At 31.6% G+C, this 20512-nt stretch overlaps 2 protein-coding genes across 3 annotated transcripts; one reads left to right on the top strand and one right to left on the bottom strand.

The window, feature by feature from the left end:
* Window positions 1-3373: 3373 nt before the first annotated feature.
* Bm3342 lies at window positions 3374-9545 on the bottom strand (the record flags this gene model as incomplete). 2 transcript variants are annotated; one of them, XM_043075074.1, is made up of 5 exons in its annotated part: window positions 3374-3490; window positions 4323-4446; window positions 4789-4937; window positions 5273-5355; window positions 9524-9545. In XM_043075074.1, the coding sequence occupies 5 exons, from the start codon at window positions 9543-9545 to the stop codon at window positions 3374-3376; spliced, it is 495 nt and encodes a 164-aa protein (XP_042931008.1). The 2 variants fall into 2 exon arrangements, with proteins under 2 accessions (XP_042931008.1, XP_001896505.1); XM_001896470.1 differs by lacking the exon at window positions 9524-9545 and adding an exon at window positions 5983-6163.
* Window positions 9546-11020: 1475 nt separating this feature from the next.
* Bma-cul-4 (Cullin family protein) lies at window positions 11021-19948 on the top strand (the record flags this gene model as incomplete). Its single annotated transcript, XM_043075073.1, has 21 exons — window positions 11021-11090; window positions 11532-11599; window positions 12071-12446; window positions 12721-12839; window positions 12967-13140; window positions 13398-13471; window positions 13902-14013; window positions 14473-14535; window positions 15068-15145; window positions 15257-15407; window positions 15678-15796; window positions 16167-16264; window positions 16715-16809; window positions 17190-17294; window positions 17625-17735; window positions 17959-18044; window positions 18198-18356; window positions 18427-18507; window positions 18684-18789; window positions 19093-19265; window positions 19700-19948. 21 exons carry the CDS (start codon window positions 11021-11023, stop codon window positions 19946-19948), a joined length of 2667 nt encoding a protein of 888 aa, XP_042931007.1.
* Between the last annotated feature and the right edge of the window lie 564 nt (window positions 19949-20512).

Here is a 20512-nt window from a genome sequence, read left to right as displayed (position 1 = left end):
TCAGCAAGAAGAACAGAAAAAGAATCGGCAAGTAAATCAGTAGGAAAAAAGTAGGTAAGGAAGTCAGCTGCTCAAATTTTTCTAATGTAAGTTTTTGATAGAAGAAATTTCGAAAAACTTCAATATAACTTTTTGCCATTTAATTTATGTTAGAAAATTGAAAGAAGCTTTGGTTATGATTAATAGTTATAAATAATTCAGTTGCAAATTAGAAAGAGAAAGCTGATAAAATAAAGAATTAAAGAAGCATTGAAAAAGAAAAACGAGGAGACATATTTAATTAATTATACATTTTTATTTGAATAATATAAACAAATATTTGCTTTTACTCAGTTTATTTTATAATATTTCAAAATAATTAAAAAGAGTGTTTATTAATCAATTACGCTTAATACTAATTCTTAAAAAAAAAAAAAAAAAAAAAAAAAAAAAACAAAAGTTTTAGAGAGTTTTCTTTTTTATTCGCCAAATCAATCATATATTATTGTTTATGCTTGAAGTCTTGTCAGTTGACCACTGTTGGAGACAACTACCTCTACATGTTGTCGTTGTTTTTATCATTGCTGTTAACGTCAGCTTAATTATTGTAATACAGAATTACGAAACAATTTTTATCATTTAAATATATCTACATGTCCATTTGAACATATTATAAGTCAATTTTAAATTAATTCTTTCACATTAATGAAAATGAAAATTTTGAATAAATTTGATATTGCTCTAACCAGATAAACTTAGTGCAATGCTTATCGTTAAATCATTTGCTATTTTTAAGCAGCGTTTAGATGCACACCATTCAGATTGCTTCAGTTATTTACTGCAAGTTTAAGCCAGAACCAGGTTTTGACTTTCACAATAAGATTCGAAAAGTTGGTAAATCGGCGGAAACTGAAAAAATAGCAACAATGAAGAGATGAAATAAGCATTTTTGAATTAAATTATCGATAGGTTAGTAAGGATTTTTGTAGTATAATAGTAAATTTATTAGCTAATTTTACCAGACGTATTACCACGTGATGAAAGTATGAAATCTGAAGCAAGCTAGTATTTATATGAAAAACTCTGAGAAACTTTACTGAAATATATTTGCAATAATTTTACAATTACAACATTCTAAAATTTTTTCACCTAGTATTTTTTTCAAGACAAAATTTTATTTTGAATTCAAGATAATATATGATACTTCGTGGAAAAATAATATCCTACACAGGAACTTTGTCTATTTCGAGACCTTAAGAAAGGTCTAAGGGTCAAATACTGTTTTCAGGAATAATTCTGAAAACAACAGAAATCATTTACACGAAAATCCCTACATTACATAGTGCTTCAACCACTGTACCTCAACAACAATAAATTTCCTCCGCTTGGTTATCATTTCAGCTATAATAGGACAAAAAAATTCTAATTTTCATTTTTCGGACAGAATTATTGGGATAAACCCCAAAAGTTCTCTTCAATTATTATCTTAAACTTCACCACCCGACTTCACCGTCTTCAACTCAATCTAATTAATAATAAGTTAGGCTTCATTGAACAAACTATGCTATTTATAAGATAAAAATTTGAATGCTTCTCTTCCAAATCTCAAATAACCATAATTCCAAATACACCAAATTTTTATCTGTCCCGAAATTGTCACATTCATAGGTAAATTTTTGTCTAGTATTCATTGAAAGAATTGCCACAGTGAACGATGAGTAAGCTGTAAACAAATGCTAACCTTCACCATTATTATTTAACTTCAAAGGAAAAGGAAAAAATAATCCATACAAACAGTACAGTATTCTACTAAAGCGTTAATATAACATTCAAATATGTATAAAACAAAATTTGTGAATAAGTATCCTTCTACGAAAAGAAGAGAAAGGTTCACGTGTAGCAAAATTTCCATGGAATGATGCTATAGCTCCTTGTGGGATAAAATGTTTATACGGAAGCTACTCTTTTCTTTGAAATATAAAAAATTCAAGGGATCGTACGGGGAATTTTACAGAACTATTGAAAAGTTATAACACGAAGTGAATTAGTTTATCCATTAAAAGTTACTTTTTCCCTTCAGTTTTACTTATGTTCGAAATGAAGTTTTCTTTTTTCTCTTTCATGGCACAATTAATAACCTTATATCTTATTTTCATAACCACAAGTAAATTTACGAGAACTCTTAGCTGTGCATAAATGTTAACCTTTATTATTATCATTTAAATTTAAAAACACCTTAGCCTGTGTTTCAAATAACTCTGTAGGAATTTTGCGTACAACTTTTCCTGAATTTTGTAAATGGCTTGCTTCACTTAACCACATTATGTCAGAATAGTTAGCCCTAAAACAAAAAAAAAAAAAAAAAAAAAAAAGAATACGGTACAACTTGTTGCTTGTCTACGTATATCTTTGGCTAACCGTGGGCAAGAAGCCTTATCGAAGAAAATGTAACAGACAACATTACCATGTGGATCTCAATTCGTTCTTAGAGACTTGATCAGATAATTTTTCTAACCAAAAAAATATGGAAATATCCCCTTCTAAATCACATATTCTATTATTGAAATGAAATAATTTAAAACATAAAATCGCTTTCTCTATGCCAGATACTCATAATCCACTAACGTTTGATTATTAATCCAAAGTTCCACTAGTTGATACCTGCTATAACACCACATTCCCAAATCAAAAATTAATCTTTAAAAAGACTGAAAGCAATAAATTTAAGAAACGGAAATTTCCATTTGTCATATAAGAGAAAGAAAAAAAGACTGAACAAAAGAGATGGGGCACAATTGAAAATACATTTTTGAAAATGAAATAAAACATAGTTACGGAACGTTACAGAGGAAATGACGGGGAGAATAGAAAGAATGATTGATGAATAGCATAAAGTATGAGATATTGGTACCAAGAAAGATAAAACTGTTTGTTATGGAAATTATTCTTTATTGAAATTGCTCTTTCTGACGGAAGACCAGCGATATCTAAATATATGTGACAGAGCCAGGAAATCCTGAAAAAGAAAACAAAAAACCAAAACAATAAAACTTTATTTAAGACCAGAAGTAATTTAATCCTCCATGATGAAGTGATTTTTGACTGTCTTTATGCAAGTACAATAAGAATGGATTAACACTGCATATAAAACACTCCCTGCTTAGGCAAAAATAATGATATTCGCTTCCTATCCTGTTGGATATACTAAATATTTCAATTCCCCAAGAACCACATAATGCTATGACCGCGAAACGGAACATGAGCAATATTTTAGCAAATTCAAATTCTCATTTAAAATAGAGAATAGTATTGTAATTTTTTCAATTCAATTGTATTTTTCAAGTCGAAAACTTAACAGAAAAAAAAAAAATGAAGTACAAAACAAACCTGAACATTACAGTTGCACTTTATCATTTGATGGTGATGTAGGATCAGTTTGGCTAGATGCCCCAGATGATGACTTTGCCATTCCCGAAATCTGGTCAATGCTTGTAGACGCCGCAATTTTGGCCTAAAACTTTGATAAAAATAATCACAAATAACTACAACCAAACAATTCAAACAGTCAAGTCACAACTTTTCCGTTTCTAATGCATTACTACTGAGATATTATCCATCATCTGAAGAATATAATAGATAATAATAATAAATAAACAGTATAAGTTATTAATCATTTGAAGACTGCCCCATCCTATATTCTGGCTTTTTTTTTTACATTTTAATTTGCATTTACACACAACAGTTTTTACATATAGTTACAAAGGTATGGATACTCAAAGGAGTAGTTGCAAATAAAAAAAGCAGAACAGTGAAACTAGAATAGCTTTATAACACAAACATTTCTCATCCCTTTTTCTCTTTCCCGATCAAATTTGATACAAACTTCAGAAATAAAAGTTTCCTACTTCTATTTTCACGATTGAAGAAAAATTCTCCAAGCTAAAGCAAAACGAAAATCAAGCAATATGAGCAAAAACACAAACTGACATAAAATTAATGCTTCCAATAAATCTTACCATTTTCTATCCATTTCCATTACTATTGCAACTCTGAGATGTTGTGAAGCAAAATACAAAGGATAAACAGTGGTTTAATTTAAAGGAAATGAGAGGTTAAAGTCTGACTAGAGTTGAATTCAAATTAGAGAGTACTTGAGTCAATGTCAAAAAATCTTAAACCTTTAACTTGAAATGGAAGAGACATATATACCACAAGCTTAAAAACTTTTAAAAAACCAACATATGGCCAGAAGTTACGTTAAAGCCTGCTGCTCAAAACTTGAAGGAAAGAAAGTCCATATATGAGAATATCTTACATTATGATGTATGAGAGGAATATCTTACATTCGTGTATGCTGTTCCTAGCTTAGATTCAAATGATTTGAACAGTGATGAATTACGCATATCGTTCCATTTATTTTTTACAGTATCCGCTGTACCTGTGACTACTTCCGACGTCTTTTGGTACCTGAAATAGAAATTATCCACATGACACTACATGCATATCTTTTAAACTTCACACAAATCTTGCTCTAAATAATTGAAAAGAATTTAGACTAACCATTATGTGTAGATTTAACACTAATTAAAAGAAATACCTAAACCACTAAATGACTGCTCAAGTTGCACCATTCAAAAAATCATATAGCACGATAATGACGAGGACGTAGGAAAAGTAAAATACAGTTTAATGGTAAAAGCCACAATAAGCGTTACTATACTATCTCAATTACAGCAGTTACAAGCACATTACTTTTGGATTTAATCTGCTGAAAAATTCAGAAATCTTTCATTCAAACAAAACATTTACGCTTGCGATTCTCTAACATGCTGCAACGAGTGATTGATATCAGCAGTAAATTCAGTAAATGGTGAAATGCCCAGTTTTCGTTTCAAATCACTCGCATGTTTTTGGCGTGCAACCAGTACTTGACGTAATGTATTGATTTCTTCTTCAGTCTGAAATCTTTTAATTCCATAAATATTTGAAAAAATATTACAATTCAGAACAAACTCAGGGAGTGGATAAACTAAGGAGCTGAAAAAAAAAAAAAAACATCTAAAGACTTTATAAATTATATTTCATAAAAGAAGATAAATTATATGTTAGACACTGGTATCAACCTCAATATCATGTCACAAATGGGAAGTTTAAGACTGTAAACTTCTCATAACTTAATTCATTTGAACTGCATTGTTGAAATTACTGGCACCTCTAGCCTAAAATGACAGTAAAGAGCTAACATGATGAACCGAATTTCAATAACATCAGCGAATTATGAAAAGAAACATACCTTTTTTAGTTCTTCTCTAATCAATTCCTTTTCAACTTCACTAAGTTCAGCTGGAGTACCATTAATGAAATGTTCATCACCAGCTGAAAAATTATATGCTTGTTAAATAAAACAAAAATATTAAGAAAAATATACCAATAACATGATAGGAATACTAAATAATTTAGGCTATGAATTTGTTGCAAATTACAACAGGTCAAATAACTGTGACTAATATATTGTCGCACCGCTTTAAGTAATTAAATACTCTCAGGACATATACTGATAGGAGAATTTTGAAATCATCTCATGGAAAAAGAAGCTAATTTCATTATACAAGACACTATTCATTAAGATAACATTAAACGAATTTGCTAACACTCGTATATCTTCAAATCATTCAGAAATAAAAAACCAAGTTAATAAAGAATAGTGGAATACAATGAAATCAACAAACAACAATTTCATAATGTTTTTTCTACCCTTTGTATTCTCTGTGACTTAGTTCAAATCATTAACAACAATGAATTTTAAATGTTCAGTGACAACAATCATAATACAAATTAAACAGATTAAATTGGGAATGTAACAGAACACATATTACATAATTTTTTGACCAATAAAAGTTAAGACTGTCTAAAATAGATTTAGAAAGATGTAAGACCTGGACAACTGTAGGTACTGATTCATGAAAACACTAGCATTTACGACGGTTAATTTTGACCACCGACCTTCGATGTTCTCCTCGTCATCCGATAATTTGTTCAGTTCATCGGCAAATCTATCCATAGCATCTTGCATTCTGGTATCTCTCTTTCTTCCCAAAGATAATTCTTGGGGAATTACTGTGTTTCCTTTAGATTTTCGGTCTGTGAACAGTTCCTGAGGAGGAGGTGGTCTCTTGGGAGGCATTACCTGATCCACTTAGCAAACAATGTTACGAACTGAATGTATTTAATAAAAACAAACTATGGACAACAAAAACAACTCGTTTTTTCAAGACGATCAAAATTGGCAATAGCACGATATTAGTTTCCGGCAGGTAAACTGAATGAATTTTCTTTCTCCTCTACACTAATGCCATACTTCGAATTAAATAATTCATAGGGATTGCGCACATATTCCTAGAAACTCTATATCAACAAAGGAAACACTTCAGATTCTGGACAAAAAAAAAAAAAAAAACTGACACTACCAATAACTGCAACTAAGTGAATGGATAGAATGCTAGAAAATAGCGCTGGGTATTATCAGTTTTCACCACGACTTTGCTATTAGAACCAGAATAAGAATTTGAAACAGCCAGCGCATGATAGTAGGTTAAATATATCAAAATCGAAATGATTAACCATGAGCTTTTTTCACAATTCCGATAGATGTTATCCTCCAGAGTTAAAAATCCCAGTAATCTCGTCTTCTAAAACTAACCATCCGAAGATAAATTTCTTTGCGGAGTTATCACAAGTAATCTCATTAATATCAGTTAGAGCAGCATATAGAAAAAAATTTTTGTGCTGAAAAAAAAAAATTTCCTGGCATATAATAATCGATTTGCAAATCATAGCATTGTCCATCCTTTGTTATTTTATTTTGCAATAATAACATGTATGAGACGAAGAATGCAGCCATGACTAATAATGAATAATGCAATTTCTTGGATCGAAGTCAATGACTAATTACGACCAAACAATCATCTTATTACTCAGGACTCCGTCATTTTATGAATTAAAATTCAATAAAGCTTTCGAGACTCTGGAGAAAAAGAGCAATCACGACCAACTGAAATCATCCCATCCCATTTAAGTAGTTAATTTTGGAACAGTCTTAATCACACAATCTTTGCTGATCAACAAGCGATAAAATACTTGGGTATTATGTAAATAGAAGTTCCTAAAGCACCAGTACGACCACGTTTTAAGCTCTTCCTAATCTATTTTATTAAAAACAACTGGCTAATCATTTTCTGTCAGAAACTAATTAATAATTAAAATAAAAACAAGTAGTTAATAACAATAATTTTTTAACTAGTTAATAACCATGAAAATACCTCCATGAAATTATTAATAATTTCCATGTTTAAAAAAACGTTTCCCACAGATAAGAAATACAGAGCAACAAATCACTAATAGACGGATGAAGAAGTTAAATGCGCTGCATACAAGCATCAGTATCTCACACAGTGCTAAAATTGTAAAGTACAAATTTCCTATGGAATATGTTCATATGTACACCTTCTTAAATATATTAAAAACCTGAAAGAATCTAAGAGAAGTGTACGACAATTCCACCGCCCCCGCATCTTCTTTCTCCTATCAGCGGCCCTCATTCTACATATACATACGTGTCTACAAAACAAAATGCTTTACAATGAACTGGTAGGATAGGTATAACGATCAAATAATATAAATCAAATTTAATCATTATCATTGTAAGAATGACTTATCATTCCACGTACCTTTCACTTCTTCCTTTTCCTTCTTCATCTCTACGTCACACCACTTTTGCTTTTATTCATGCATATACTCACATCTTGAAAAGATTTCCTCACCATCCAATATGTTCAGCTTTCAATGAAACCACCATGCAAAAACGAATGTGCCATCACAGTGTAGTGATAACAGTTAAAAGTATTAGAACTGAACGAGAAATACTCCCGAAAGACGCCAGATATACAAAAAACAGTACAACTAATTGCTGGCCAATTAAAGCTATAAATAAATGAAGTAAACGCAATAATAATCTGGCAGCTGGTGCCACTGCTCTCCTCTATCTAAAACTAAAATTACTGCTTAATTTATTCTACCATTTCGCCACAAAATGTTTCACCGAAAAAGGTAGAAAAGTTGGAAAAGAGAGAACGAGAAAACAGAGCGGCAAGAAAAGAAGCAGATAAAGTGGTCTGCACATGAAAAGAAAACGAGGAAATTGTAAAATAAGCTAGAAATCTTCAAATAACAATATAGCTAAACAGATTAAGCTTTTCTTACAATCTCAGATCGATATTAGATTGTAATAAAGCTTGATTTCGTGAACGAAGATCTGTATATACATGCTGAACATCACAATTCCTGACACTCCATTAGTACAATATCTAGCAAATAAAAAGTTCATTTTTTCACCCGACCTTACCTCTAATTTAAAAATATATTCAATATATAAGTACACATGTCATCTTACTCTGTTCATTGAAACCCAAAAATATAACTGAGCAATAAATTAGTGTCACTAATTAACTCTTCCACTGATCCTTACCGATCCCTGTTAACCTCTAAATATCTCATAATTTTTTGTAGTAACTGGCCACCTTTTTGATTATGTATATAATCTCATCAAATGACTTCTTACGTAACTTGCTTGCTACGAAATGCTACGAAATACAAAAAAACATAATTAAAACTCACAATTTAGCAACGTTGTTACATAAAAAGAATATAATGGCACAATAAGCGATATGCACACAATCATGATGACAACGCAATAAGAACAAATAATAAATAGTAAATAAGTTAGCAAATTTCATTTTATAATGTGAAGAAAAGCTCAATTTATCAATACTCTAATATTTCACCAGATTTTATCGATTATTTGCTTTTTATTCATCATTTACTTTGCTATATTTTGATATCGATCTTTGAATGGAACGTCATGTGAGTCATGTGAAATAAGATAAAGGCTTGGACGAGTGGTATAGCGAACTTTTTCCGGGATGCCAATGATTGCTTAATCTACACAACATTAAGCTGTGCTATTAATAATAGCCACACTTCACTGAATTTCTTAACAGCACTGATATAAAGCAACAAAAAACCAAACACTGCGGCAGATCTTATCAGTCAACTTGATCTTTCCACAAGTAAAATTATACAAATGGTTCTGAGTTAATTAACAACTTTATTGAATTAATTCAATTAATTAATAGCCAATTCATTTTTACAAAATGCTTCATTCAAAATGTCATTAGTTTCAATACTGAGCTGGAAAAAATAGATCATTTCTTAAGGACAGCATACTTCCAATTCCAAAAATGATGAAACAGTTCTCCGGATTTTTTTATCACCACCAATACTTTTTTACTCTTCATTTTTTGCTCACCAGTTACAATTTAGATATATTTCAGAAGACAATGAATGAAATTACAGCAAGAATATTCTTTACGTAACGCCAAGGATCAAACATAATTTCAAAATCAGTCAACAAAATAATCAAGTCAACAAATTTTGAAAATTTATGAGAAACTTTGAAGACAAAAATAGAACCGAATATAATATATACCTTCTAATCCAGCTGTTGCCATCTGTTTGGTACTTCGCAGTACAGAGTTAATCAGATGAAATCTCTCTAAATACTAATCTGAAAAAGTTGATTTTAAAAATGTTTAAACTTAAATTTCATCAAAATGGTAAAAGCACAGAAGTGAAATATCCATTCCAGAAGAATCGAGCAAAATATGCACTTGCATAGTGACCTACATGGACGCACGCACACATCTCATACATCACTCGATGATGTATTGGAAAACTTATACAGCTTGTCGGGTGTGGTCTAATGAAGTGAGTGTCAACTGTGACAATACTAGCGCTTTCATCATAGTCACTTAATACACTTGTAAAATGTGTGCAGCATGAAAAAAATATATTTCCGAGTTAGTTAAGGTAAGTGCAAACAAGAACCACGTAAACACACGGATGTCCATATATATGGGACGGGAAAGACTCTTCACAAAAATAAAATATTGCGACAAATCATATTTCAGCTAAGTAGCCGCAAGCTTATTGAGAATAAGAATCAATGGGAGAGAAGGAGAGGAAGATGTGGAGATGGAGAGGGTGAGGAAGAGAAAAGGTTAAGGACCTAGACGGCGAAGAAAAGTTACGTCTGAGCCGATACTTTTCTTTTCCGACTGATATTGCGGCCTGCGGTCCGTTACGTCCGGTGTGACGAGAAGTGAGGTGGGGTAAAACGTGAGAAGTGGGGAGGTGGGGTGGTTTTCTGTTTGTTTTCTAATTCTGGAAAGTATCAAAGATTCACGGAAGAATAGAACAGCTGCTGAGAGATCTTTTGAAATTCAGGTCTTTACATCTTAAACGAATTTCCCGATGATAAACTTCACAGTCGAATTTAATCAGTAGGTTTAGTAGAAAGGATTACATACTGATTTGTCGGTAGATTCTTTATGATTATGTCCATACGCGGTACTAGTCCGTCAAACTGATTATGATTGTTCATTCGCAGTGCTGAAATTATCGCATTGCTTGATGATTAAGGACTCTGGCCTCCTTCTCTGCTTGTCAGTTATACAGTCACCATGACATAGCCTCTCTTGATAAATTTAACTTGAGGTAGTTATGGTGTAATTTAATATTTTTCACTGAATAACCTAGTTTACAGCCAAATGTTATTTTAGTAGTTGTGTCTCTCCAAATAGTATCTCTGGAAGTGTTCTAATGAGAAAAGAACGCACTGCTATCTAAAACATAATAAAGTGGTTGTTACAAAGGACTTAATAATGTTACGTGAACTTTTTTCTGTTTGAAAAGTTATACATAGCAGTTAATCGTAAAGTTAACTTATTTAATTTGAATTTAATTCCAGCACCATTTTCATGTGGAAATTTCTTAATAATTTGAAATGGCTTGAAAAAAATCTAGTTATGGGTTTAAATTTTGTTAAATTACTGCTTTGTAGTTTTTTTGCAGGATTTCGTTGGCAACATTCTGTAAGTATTGCAGATTAACAATTTCTGCGCTTAGGTGAAGGCGCTTTGTTTATATGTCATCGTCTTCGGTTCCGGTTAATTCTTTTATTCCGGGAGCGGAAACACAACACTCATCGGCAGATAGTAAGTTTTATTCGTTATCTTGTATGAAGTGTGGAGTTCGATGACTTGAGCATAATAAATATCTGGCATTAAATAAAATTTTCCATAGTTTATAAAACTAAATACGGAAAATCTACCATACCGTATCACTTGCAGAATATTTTAAACATTGCTTGATAATTTTTATCTGCTGTGCTACTTTCCACATTCAGCAGCGAATTTTCCTAGTAGTGATGATAGTATTGAAATTGGCATTTACTATCATCAGAAGTGGATAGATCAGTAGTTATTCAGAGTGGTTAATGAAAAACACTCGTCTTGTGAGTGATCATGATCAATTTTGCTATTATAAATGCTTAACACTGAATATCAGTCATGGCATTTAATGATATAGGAATTTATAGAAAAATTCGATACTTCTAGCATTTCCGATTTAAAAAAAAATGGGTCTGAAATTTTCAGGAAAAGAGGCGATAAGGAAAACTTCCTCTTCACTGCTTGCCGAACCCAAAAATTTGGACGAATTCAAGGTTTATCCTGTTTCTTCTCTCTTTGTTTATGAATTTCTGCATTATTTTAGTTTTCAGCATTTAGATTTTGCTCGATATTTTGATAAAGAGGGAAAAAGAAGGAAGATTTTGTATTTTACCATCTTTCTCCATCTCGAATGAAATAATTGTTCAACCTCTGTTTGGTGGATATGAATTACTGTTCATGGATACCAGAAACGAATTTACTTTAAGCAGTATAATTAGGAATATTCATTCTTCTTCCCTTGACTGTTTTGGAAGTTGTATTTAATATCATAACTACTGTCATTAAAATGGTATATTTTGGAGCATTAAGTTATCTTAAGATATCCCAACATTACCAAAATATTTTCTTGTCAATAAGGGTAAGTAATGAGTGGGTGGAAAGTTATCTCTGGAAGTCACATAACTACTATAGATTAAAGAACAATACTAATGGACTAATTTAAAGTGAAACTTTGTTATTCATAGCCACCGGAATCAAAACGTCATCGCAGCAGTTTATCTTCGTCGACAAGGGCGGGTCTGAAGACCGAGCTAGGAAAAGGAGCAACAACAACATCGGTAGTAGCTATGGATGAAACGGTTACACAAGAAAGTAGCGACAGCGATACTACAAGCACCTTGAATTCCTCACAGCCGTCCAATTTTTCAACCTCGAACCACCGTTCGGGAAAGAATACGGTACGATTCACATCACCAGCGACATTTGTTGCTGGTCCATCAACGGCACGGGAGAAGAGTGGACAGCATCGTATTAGCGTACCTCACAAAAATGGTCATTCTGTTGTAAGTGACATCACACAACCGACTAGTGCCAGAAAATTAGTCATACATGGTTTCAAACGTTAGTTTATGAGTCCTTATAAAATGCAAAATTTATTAAATGACAATGATTTGCTGACCGTTTCTGCTTCTTGAAAAACTTGCATAATGTGATATTAAAACTTTTACTTTTCTTGTCAGGAAAAATTAATGTTTGTAATTACTTCATTTAGCTAACATTTGCTGAACCGTACCAAGGCATGCATAAATAATTAGCAGCAAAATACAGATATCGCTTGTATCTTTCTGTTCTTTCAAGGTTTTTTATTTAATTTAGATTTCTTTTTTGCTTTCAGATCGTCTATTATGTAAGGAGAGCGATCCGTTTGAAATGAAATGGCATCCATTGGAAGAAGCTGTCGTTTCAATACAGAAAAAAAAGAAAGCAGAAACATCTTTGGAGCAGTTATATGAGGTGGGTAATGGTGAATTCGTAAATTCATGGGTCTGCTTTCCTAATATCTGAGCATTGCTAATTGATCGGTTTCATATAAATCCAGCTATTGCATTTAAAGAATGTCAACTTTGCTGTAAATTTTCAGATTGTCGAGTTTTTATGCACAAATAATGCAGCGGTGAATATATATAAGAAGTTAAAAACGTGCATTTTCTCATACATCGTAAAAGAACTTCACATTTTGTTGGATGTTTCTGATTCCACATCTTTATTCCTTCACAATCTTAATGTTCTTTGGCTTGAATATTGTGAACAATTGGTGAGTTATTTGGCTATTTAGAGTTTAAAATGAGATTGATCGACTAGCTGTTCAGGGCATACTTTGAAATGTTTTTTAGTATTTCTAATGATTACTCAAACATTTTTTATTTCGTATGATACAGTATTTGTATTCTCCATTACTTATTATTGTGCTGGTTCCAAACTTGAAAAAATGTAACGATTCATACGGCGTTTTCTGACGTGAGCCATCTTTAAGTAATTAAATGATTAAATACATGTATTTATTTATTTCAGATTAATATCCGCAGTGTTTTTCTTTATCTAGATCGCACATTCGTTTTGCATAATCCCACTGTTATTTCCTTGTGGTAAGTTCATATTTTCATTGTTGGTCTCTTTTTTACTTGATAGATTGCAACCAAAGAAGTGTCAGACTTTATCAAAAGTTTGAACAGCAAGATTGCTCTAGTTTTTATCATTTAAATGTTAGCTAGTTTGTTTCATAAGATTCACTACATGCAATGATATTACACCTTCTTTGCGAGCTCGGTTTATTGCACATGTGGATTATAGTGCACGTCCTATAATACAACATGTTCTCTGTTTTGGTAAAACGGATGACTAGTATTTTTTGCTTAATATATATCATGTTATTGCCTCTTACATCATATAATACTGAAATTAGAATTTGTTATGGTTTTGAAATTCTCAGAATCAATCGTTTATGGGATGATATTATTTACAGAATGACATTATAAATTCTGACTATGATACTATTTGCTTCTTTTTTTTTCTCAGGGATATGGGATTGGAAATTTTCCGTGACGAAGTTATGAATAATGAGAGTGTAAGAAAACGTTCAGTTGATGGACTTTTGAAGATGATTGAACAAGAAAGAGAAGGCGGACACGTGAGTTTGTCTTATTTAATATAGCTGACGAGTATATGGGGGATGGAATTGGATTCTTCTTATGGTATTTCATTTCAAAGATGAAATAAAAGGGTTTCAAATTTTAAAGATTGATTAATGATTTGAATGGAACTAAGTGGTGACTGGAAAATTTGAAATTAGTTTTGTGATTATGTTTCAACATTTAGCTTCTTAATTCGTGTTTGCTCATAACTTATTAGTTAAATAGTGAATGATGGTGCATCCACTTTGTCAAACTCATGTGGTCTTTTCACTAGTGCTTATTCAGAAGAGCATTCTAAAAAAAATGAAATGCTGATAAAGCAGATATAAATTTTTGCATGATGAGCTGACAAATGCATATTTGTGATTAACATTAGATCATGTCATGGTTTATCTTATTTGCCAGATTTCTATGCTAACATAATCTGAAAGCGCTGATGATAATCTCTTTTGTAGATTGATCGGCTGTTAATTAAATCACTATTGCGTATGATGACAAGCCTTCGCGTTTATGCTGAGGTGAACTTCGAGTTTTTCTGAATAAATATCTAAAATTACGGGCAGTTTAATGAGTGTATAGGCTCAAAATAGTTTCACAATAAGCTTCAAAGCCTGTTTCGATAGACTGATACGCTATCAAGATCATTTACGATTATAACATGTGGAATAGATATTTTCGATTGATTTGATCTTCGAATGCTTCTGATGTTCAAAAAGAAAAGATGTGGAACAATTTCTTTTCCATTTCGCTATTGATTAAATACCAGAATCTATGTCTCTTTTTTCTAAAAATGTGTTCCCCATCATTTATTATTGCTTAATGTATTGTTATTTCATTCCTTCAAATTATACAGTTGCATTCGATTAAATCTAAACAAATTTCAGATTCCTTTACTTAATTTCAGGTTACGTTTTCTAGATAATAATATAGTTTAAGAAAATGAAATCACAACAAGCAAAGTTATTTATCTTTTTTTTTTTTAAAAAAAAATGAATAAATATATATTGTATATAGATTCCAGTATATAATATGCAGATTCAAATATTTGAGGTATTTGAAAGAAAGTTTCTTGAAACTACATGTACTTTATATGAAGCGGAAGGACGTCATCTGTCGCAGAGTCTTGAGGTATAATATTGTTTTTTTTTTTTTATACTTTGCAGTATTATGGTATTGTGTAAATTTTTATATTGTTTTATTCTTGATTTCTAGTTGTTTTTTAGAGAGAAAATAATTTAGGTGCCTGTCTACCTAAGGCATGTAAAGAAGCGTTTAGAAGAAGAGACAAATCGCGTTGATTATTATTTGGATTTTACAACAAGAAAACCACTGTTAGCAGTTACAGAAAGATGCTTGATTTCTGATCATATGGAATCATTTATAAATAAAGGTGATTTTGCCTTTGAATTTTGTTTAGCTAGCTATTTATTTCAGCGTTTCATTCTATTCTCTTCAAATCATTTCAGTTATTCACTCAGTCGTTTTCTATTCGGATCGTTACCACTGTGTATTAAATTACTTTGGTACTTTGTTTTTGTTTGTAACGAAAAAAGTTTCGTCAAGAATTAAAGGAAATGGAGAAAGCAGCATTGATTCAGATATATATTTGTTTAGTTTTAATAATTTTAATAATTTGCTCCTTACGAAATAACTTTTTCAGGCCTAGATGAAATGCTGCTTGAAAACAAATGCGATGATTTAAGTTTAATGTATAACATGGTGTCAAGGACAAAACATGGACTCATTATTTTAAAAAACGTGTTTGCTTCTTACGTCAAGGTAAATAGTGGGGAAATTCTGTTCTTGATTCTTAGTAGCATTACTTTACAGAAGAATGAATCTTTATTGCTCAAAATCATTTGTTATTAGTAGTTAAGCTTAATTTTAGGAGATTATGTCTGTGCCTCCCGTAACAGGGACATTAAATTGCTGTAGTTGAGATTGGTGGCAAATAATTTGTCACTTAATAACGTAGAACCTAATTAAGTGCAAAGAAGGAAATTAAGGCATTGAAAGCGATTGTTCTAAGTTAAAGAAATTTTCTTATTTATTTCATCGGCCAATCATGGTTATTTGGATAAGTAAACTAGCAGAAAGCTCTGAGTGCCCAGACATCATTTGTTCAAGAAGCTGAGTCGTAATATTTCAGAAAGTTGGTAAAGCTTTGGTGATGGATGTGAATAGAGATAAAACATTAGTGGCTGATTTGTTGGTTATGAAAAGGCAATTGGATAACGTTGTAGACAGGTTTTCTATTTCTCTACTTTTCCTAGTGTGATATCTGGTGATTTGATACTTCAGCACCAGTTTTTATCCTCTGCTTGAATTAGGTAGTCTAGAACAATAGGCTTATTATGGGTTCCAATAAAATTTGAAGCCTCTCACTGAACTTCATGGAGTTGTGGAGATTTTGTAATTTGATGAATTGAACTATCCAAATCTGTTTGTTCAATTCTTGTCGATCTGTTGGAGAAATAACTAGATACCGTCGTTCATTGAGGAATATGGCGTGGTGTTATGTTTCTCAACAGTCCTAGTTTAGGCTTACTTCCACATGATTTATAGAATATGGTGGTAGTTTAGTGCTGAACAATTATTGCTTCCGCATCACCGATAGTGTATTTGATTACGTTTTTATTTTATCGTGTATTTGCATTACTCTTCGTCCTTTGGCATGTAAAATCGACAAATTTTCAGTTGTTTTGAACGAAACGAAAAATTTATTCAGGCGGAGAAAGATTCATTTGATTATTTCATTAACACTCGACCAAATAAGCCAGCTGAACTGGTTGGTAAGTGGATTATATTGGTTTATTATTTATTATTAATTTGGTGTTGTATGCTTCTGGGAATCTGGTGGTTTGCGTCAGACTTGCAGCGCACATTTGCTTCTTATCGATTCCCTAAATAAAAATTCATAAAATGCTGTATAAAATAACAGGAGAGCTTAACTGTAAAAGTCTACGCTGGATTATGAAAAGTTCTTAATGTGGAATATCTAGTAGATTGAGCTATTATTGATTTTATTTTCCTTTTTTTTTTTTATGTTTTTCCTCTCCGTATTTGTTTCCGCATTGTTTAGCAACTATCGATTTTTGGAATAGATTTATTGAGAAAGATCTCATTTCTAAGGAATTATAATTCCTATGAGACAAAATTATTTGCATTTTAGCCAAATTTATGGATAGTAAATTGCGATCTGGAAATAAAGGAGCTACAGAGGAAGAAATGGAAAATCTTATGGATGAGGTTATCGTGTTGTTTAGATTCATACAAGGTAAGTATTTATTTTTCGAATTTTTGCTAAAACCTGTAGAGTCAATGGTGTTTCTTTTTTCTCGATTGTGCGTCATTTAACTAACGTCGAATTATAAATTTGCTTCTAATAGAACCGAAGTTGGAGCCTTCGTACACGTAGCATAAATGAGAAAAGTTTTTTAGTATCGAGTTTTGTGACTGTTTATGGAGATGTAAGAAAAAAGTACATAAAATGCAAAAGGATTTTTATTTTGCTTCATTTATTTATTTAGGAGTGAATAAATTCTCTTAACATCGACTTTATTTAATGATCTTCTAATATTTCATTCTTATCGATCATTACTTTCAGGTAAAGATGTTTTCGAGGCCTTTTATAAGAAGGATCTTGCAAAAAGATTATTACTTGGAAGGAGTGCATCCGTTGATGCCGAAAAATCAATGCTTTCAAAGTTGAAGCAAGGTGTTATCTTGGTTCTTATAACAAATATTGCAGCGTCTTTCGTAGTTCTGGCTTCGTAGTTTTAACATCTTAAAATTTTACTTTCTCCCTGTTCCTCTATTTCGACTTTGACCCGGTATTGCTATTCGTATTAGAGAAATCATATCATTTATATGAAATTTTCTTGTTAAATTATTGCTTTCTGTTATTTCCAATAAAAATTATCAGAAATTTTCACCTACAGAATGTGGTGCGGCGTTTACCACACGATTAGAGGGAATGTTTAAAGATATGGAAGTTTCTAAAGATCTTGGTTTATCATTTAAACAGGTTTTTATTTAATCGATTATATCTCTTGTAGTTTATTTAACCTTTTTTATCTCTACCAATTGAATTTCCTGTTTCCTGCATTTTACTCCTTTTCGGAGTAGTTGATCTCGAGCTGCTTTTTTAACGTTGAATTTGAATTATCTGCTATTTCAGTATATGGAACATGGTGATCCTGATCGAATTCTAAAACACAGTACAAACCAGATCGAATTTAACGTTAATGTATTAACAATGGGTCACTGGCCAACATATGAATATATGGAAGTTGCAATACCACCAAATTTAGCTGAATATCAGGAACATTTCCAAAATGTATGTTTTTTTCCGGATTTCCAGATTTTATGTAATTTCTTATAATAATTATTGCATCGAAAATTTTCAGTTCTATTTCTCAAAGCACAATGGGCGCAAGCTGCAGTGGCAACATAGTCTGGCTCACTTATTATTACGGGCTCAGTTTAATGTAATCATTTATCTGATTTTTATGGTTATATCTTTGATCGATTCGAGTGCGCACTTATAGCGCTGTTGAAAAGTGATATGCTTAATGAATGTACATATTTTTTTACGTCTATGTTGCATTATTTATGTTATATTTCTGTATGTAGGTGATGTCCTCCAAATTTTATGGACTTTTAGGTAGTGAAGGAATTGCAAGTTACAATGTTCCAGGCGCTAGTACTTCTGCTATTCAATGAAAAATTAGAATGGACATTTGAGGAAATTCAATTAGCAACTAAAATTGGTATATTCAAATTATTTTTTTAGTTAAAGTAATGTTTTCGTATTTCAGTTTATTACAACGATTTCCCTTTTTTGCCTCTCATTAAGGACAAGAAACGAAGCAAAATAAAAAGATATCAGATTGAGAAAAAAAAAAAAAAAAAAAAAAAAGAAATACAAAATAAGTTGAAAGTAGTGCAGTTCAAATTGATAGTGAAGAAATCGAAATTCTCTCAGCTAAAGTGGTTTCTAATGTGTTTGTAGTCTTTCGGAGATTTTTGTATACGTTTGAAGTCGAATTCTTTATAAAGAAGTGAATTTGAAGAAAAGAATGAACTAGAAAGAACAATGCAGTCTTTGGCTTGTGGGAAATTGCGAGTTTTAAAGAAAATACCGCGCGGCAAAGATATCAAAGATAATGATCAGTTTGTATTTAATCCGGAATGCAATGAAAAATTGTACAGAATTCGTATAAGTCAAGTGCAGATGAAAGAAACGGTTGGTTATTTCTAGAATTTTCAATGTTTCCGCAAATAAACGTTTTATTAGGTTTTATGCGAAGACCATCTTAAGGGTTTTTTAAATCTAAATAATGGAAAAATTAAAGCATTGCTGTCGGGATCACAAATTGATTTCAGTCGATTCATTAAGTTCTAAAAAATTCTTAAAAATATTGTAAAGACCATCTTAAGGTTTTTTGGACTATCAAATGACTTGATTCTATTCCTGGCCCTTCCTACGAAAACTTTCATACATAATGTTACAATTTTTACATCTACAATTTAATTTTTGGTATTCTAGTCTTTTCATCAGATCTTTTTTTATCAGTACTTCACGTGCATTCTATACCAACATGAAAATCTTCACTGTCAGAGTCGAAATTTTTGCCTTCTGAAACGTTTTGCAATACTTAGTTATGATACATGTTTCAGGCTGTGGAACGTGCTCAAACAGAAGAGGAAATATTTCAAGATCGACAATATCAAATTGACGCTGCTGTTGTTCGTATCATGAAAACGCGAAAATCTCTTGCACATCAGTTGCTTATTTCAGAGCTGTTTAATCAACTTCGTTTTCCTGTAAAACCGGTGGATTTGAAGAAGCGTATTGAAAGTCTAATTGAACGTGAGTACATGTGCCGTGATAAGGATGACTCGAATGTCTATAATTATCTCGCATAGATTTCGCTATCGTACATTAGCTGGAGACGATGCATATTATTTTTCATTCAATCTCTTTTCCAAAATTTGACATGTTTTTAGTTATCAGAAGGGAAATTTGTTAAGTAGCAGCTGCTGTGATCTGGTCCGTTAAAATCTTAATGGAAACTTCAACATCTGTTTCTTTTTAAATAATTTCACAGAAATAAGCTGTTTAATTTACTGATTTGATTTCTGGGGAAGAAACTGGTGGTATTCGCTGAAATTTCTTTTTAAGGATAGCGTATTAGGGAACTGTTGTTTCTTAATGTCTTTTTTGTGGCACTCAAGATGATTTTCCACTCTTTGCTGTAAGAATTATTTAAATTTTTATTATAGAAAGGGAACATGATAGTGGAAATTTATATCACAAATTGCAAAACACACTAAAGGCATTGTATCGTTGTGAATAGGAAGCGGGTGAGTATTCATTTCCTGTTTTATGTGTATGGGATGCACAGAGTGGTCGTTATTATCACTGAATCACATTTGTTGTCAAATTATGTGCTGCTTGTAAAATTTGTTTTACTTTGCTGTAGTTGAACA

This window comes from Brugia malayi (genome assembly GCF_000002995.4).
Source record: "Brugia malayi strain FR3 genome assembly, contig: Bm_v4_ChrX_scaffold_001, whole genome shotgun sequence".
In the NCBI taxonomy this organism is placed as follows: Eukaryota; Metazoa; Nematoda; class Chromadorea; order Rhabditida; family Onchocercidae; genus Brugia; species Brugia malayi.
The sequence above is the reverse complement of the archived record's forward strand: the minus strand, read 5'-3'. Positions and strand labels throughout refer to the sequence as shown.